This window comes from Echinops telfairi, unplaced genomic scaffold (genome assembly GCF_000313985.2).
Source record: "Echinops telfairi isolate 266 unplaced genomic scaffold, ASM31398v2 ScPeMD7_7409;HRSCAF=8447, whole genome shotgun sequence".
Classification (NCBI taxonomy): Eukaryota; Metazoa; Chordata; class Mammalia; order Afrosoricida; family Tenrecidae; genus Echinops; species Echinops telfairi.
This window is the reverse complement of record NW_022111309.1, coordinates 13,584,881-13,587,540: the sequence shown is the minus strand read 5'-3', so window position 1 is coordinate 13,587,540 and position 2,660 is coordinate 13,584,881. Positions and strand designations below refer to the sequence as shown.

General features: G+C 39.5%; 1 protein-coding gene across 1 annotated transcript in view; it reads right to left on the bottom strand.

Moving 5' to 3' along the window:
- Positions 1-2,660, bottom strand: part of AGBL1 (AGBL carboxypeptidase 1) — a 1,177,048-nt gene that overhangs the window by 512,765 nt on the left and 661,623 nt on the right. The window contains 1 exon segment of the mRNA XM_004709893.4: positions 762-893. Within this exon segment, the coding sequence (XP_004709950.4) occupies positions 762-893 (132 nt within the window).

The following is a 2,660-nucleotide window of genomic DNA, read 5'->3' as shown; positions in this document are numbered from 1 at the left end:
AGGGGCTTAGGTGGAGGGCAAATGTTTTGAGATGATGAAGGAAATGAATGTACAAATATGCTTTACACAATTGATGTATATATGGATTGTGGTAAGAGTTGTATGAGCTCCTAATAAAATGAGTAAAAACAAAAATAAAACCAAAAAAACCAAGGTTTTCTTTCTCTAATATTCCTTTGCGGTATGCAAGGGCAAGTAAATTGATGCTGATGGGGTCCTTATTCATACAGGCATGGGTTTGTTGCAATCCAAATGTGTTTAAATATGTCTCTGATAAGTGGATGACTGAGGGAAAGTTTTCCCAGTAATATATTTGTTCTAGCCTCTATAGGGTGCTGTCAAATTTTTGACCCAAACAGTGGCTCCAAGGGGATCCACTGAGTCAGTTAAATTCAAGGTAGTACAGTGAGCTAGCTCAGAAAGTTATGACCAACACTATTTGCAGATTCTAAGGGTGAAATCTTGCTAGATTTTCTCACAGGATACATGACAATCATGGGGCATATTATGGAAAGGAATTGTTGGGGTTTGCCCCCACAGAAACACACCTGCTCAGGAAAGCCAGGCAATAAGACCCTACAAAAACAAGGGCAAGTAATCCATGCCTCTTACTGCATTTTCCATGAATACTTTATTTTTCTAGTGTTAATAAAGTGTATACCATAATCGTACAGTCAAAAATAATCAAATACCTATTTATGGAGCATTTGTGTGAAAGAAGCATTGACAGAAATGTCTACCATCCATGTCCACTGACTTACCCTGTAGCTGACATCCTCCGAGACAGTCATTGTGCTCACAGGGCACTCCGTTTGCCATAAGGTCTCTTTGATGCTACAACCGTAAAGAAACACGTTCTTCTTTTGAGAATGGCCATGGAAATCACAGAAGACCTGTGGAAGCCAGACAAAGAAGTGTCTGTTTATTTCTTAAGTGATAAACATGTCAATGTTCTCAGATAGCATCCATGTACTCTTCAGAAGCAGTCATGTTCACATCATTGATGACTTTGGCAAGAGCTATTTTAGTTATCAGGGGTCAAGGGACATCAGAGGAGATTTAAGAGTAAACAACATGATAAAATGTGGCATGGATAGCATTTACATTGTTTACATGATCACAAATAATTCCCAGGAATACCTGTCTTCTTGTAATGGCTATCAAGAAGGAGAGTCTATTTTGACATACTCTGAATTTTGATCTAGCCATGTGATTTCCTTTGGTAAAGATATGTAGTAAATACAATGCAAGCAGGTGTCCAAAGCAACTATATGCTGGGATTTGCTCTCTTGCTATTCTTGGGAACCTTGAGACAATTACTATGCGAACAAGCCTGGAGTCAATTGTCGGATGATGCCAGACACATGGCAAGTTCACTGCCATTGATGTAGCTGGCACTTACCTAAAGGCCACAGGAAATCACCTAGCTTTGGCCACAGTGGCCGAAATCAGAAGAATCACCCAAGTAAACGGGATGATTCTCTGCAGAATCATGAAGAAATACATGTTGTTGTTTTTTGTTTTAATCCCCTAATATTTGATGACCAATTAGAACAGTGCAAGATCCAAATTCCTCCATAATCTATCCTCTAAGCCTATTTCCTTCCCTGTCATCTATATGTAAAGTACACTAATCCCCTGTCCAAGGAACACCCCTCCCCCAAATCCTACCCTATTACACTATCAGACTCAAATTCATGATTCCATAATAGTTTCTACTTCCTATATGCCTCCTCCCAATCTCATAAATACTATTAAAAATAACAGCTGACCTTGTGCCATCAAAGAACAGTAAATAATTTCTGAGCTGATTAAAAATGTTCTACACAGTAACTTCTAGTAAATGTTTATAGCTATTGAAATATCACAAGCTTTGCCTAGAATTCAGCATGCTGCTCACAAAAACAATTGCATTTTTCCATCATAGCTTTTGTTTGTCATGAAACAATTTAAAAAACAAAATGAACTGTTATTGAATCAATTCTGATTCACAGTGACCGATAGGGCAGAGGAGACCTGCTTGTGAAGATTTCCAAGATTTTGACTCTTCACCGGAGAAGAAAGCCTCATCTTTCTCCTTCAGAGAGGCTGGTGGTTTCAAACTCCTGACGTTGCCATTAGCAGCCCAACACATAAACACTGTGCCAACAGGGCTTGGGCTGAAAAAAAGTATGTAATTTGAATGATAGAAATGAAGTACACTGCCACAGATAGGAACTGGCATTACAGGGAATCCAGGACAGATGAACCCCTAAGGACCAGTGGTGAGAGTGGTGATACTGGAAGGGTGGAGGGAAGACAGGGTGGAAAGGGGGAAGAGATTACAAGGATCTACATGTAACCTCCTCCCTGGGGGACAGACAGCAGAGAAGTGAGTGAAGGGAGACGTCGGATGGTGTAAGATATGACAAAATGATAATTTACAAATTATCAAGGGTTCATCGGGGAGGAGGGAGCAGGGAGGGAGGGGGAAAATGAGGAGCTGATACCAAGGGTTCAAGTAGAAAACAAATGTTTTGAGAATGATGATGGCAAAATATGCACAAATGTGCTTGACACAATTGATGTATGTATGGATTGTGATAAAAGGTGTGAGCCCTTAATAAAATGATTTTATGAAAAAGAATAACAAACAAATATAAAATTATTCTACCCCCCCC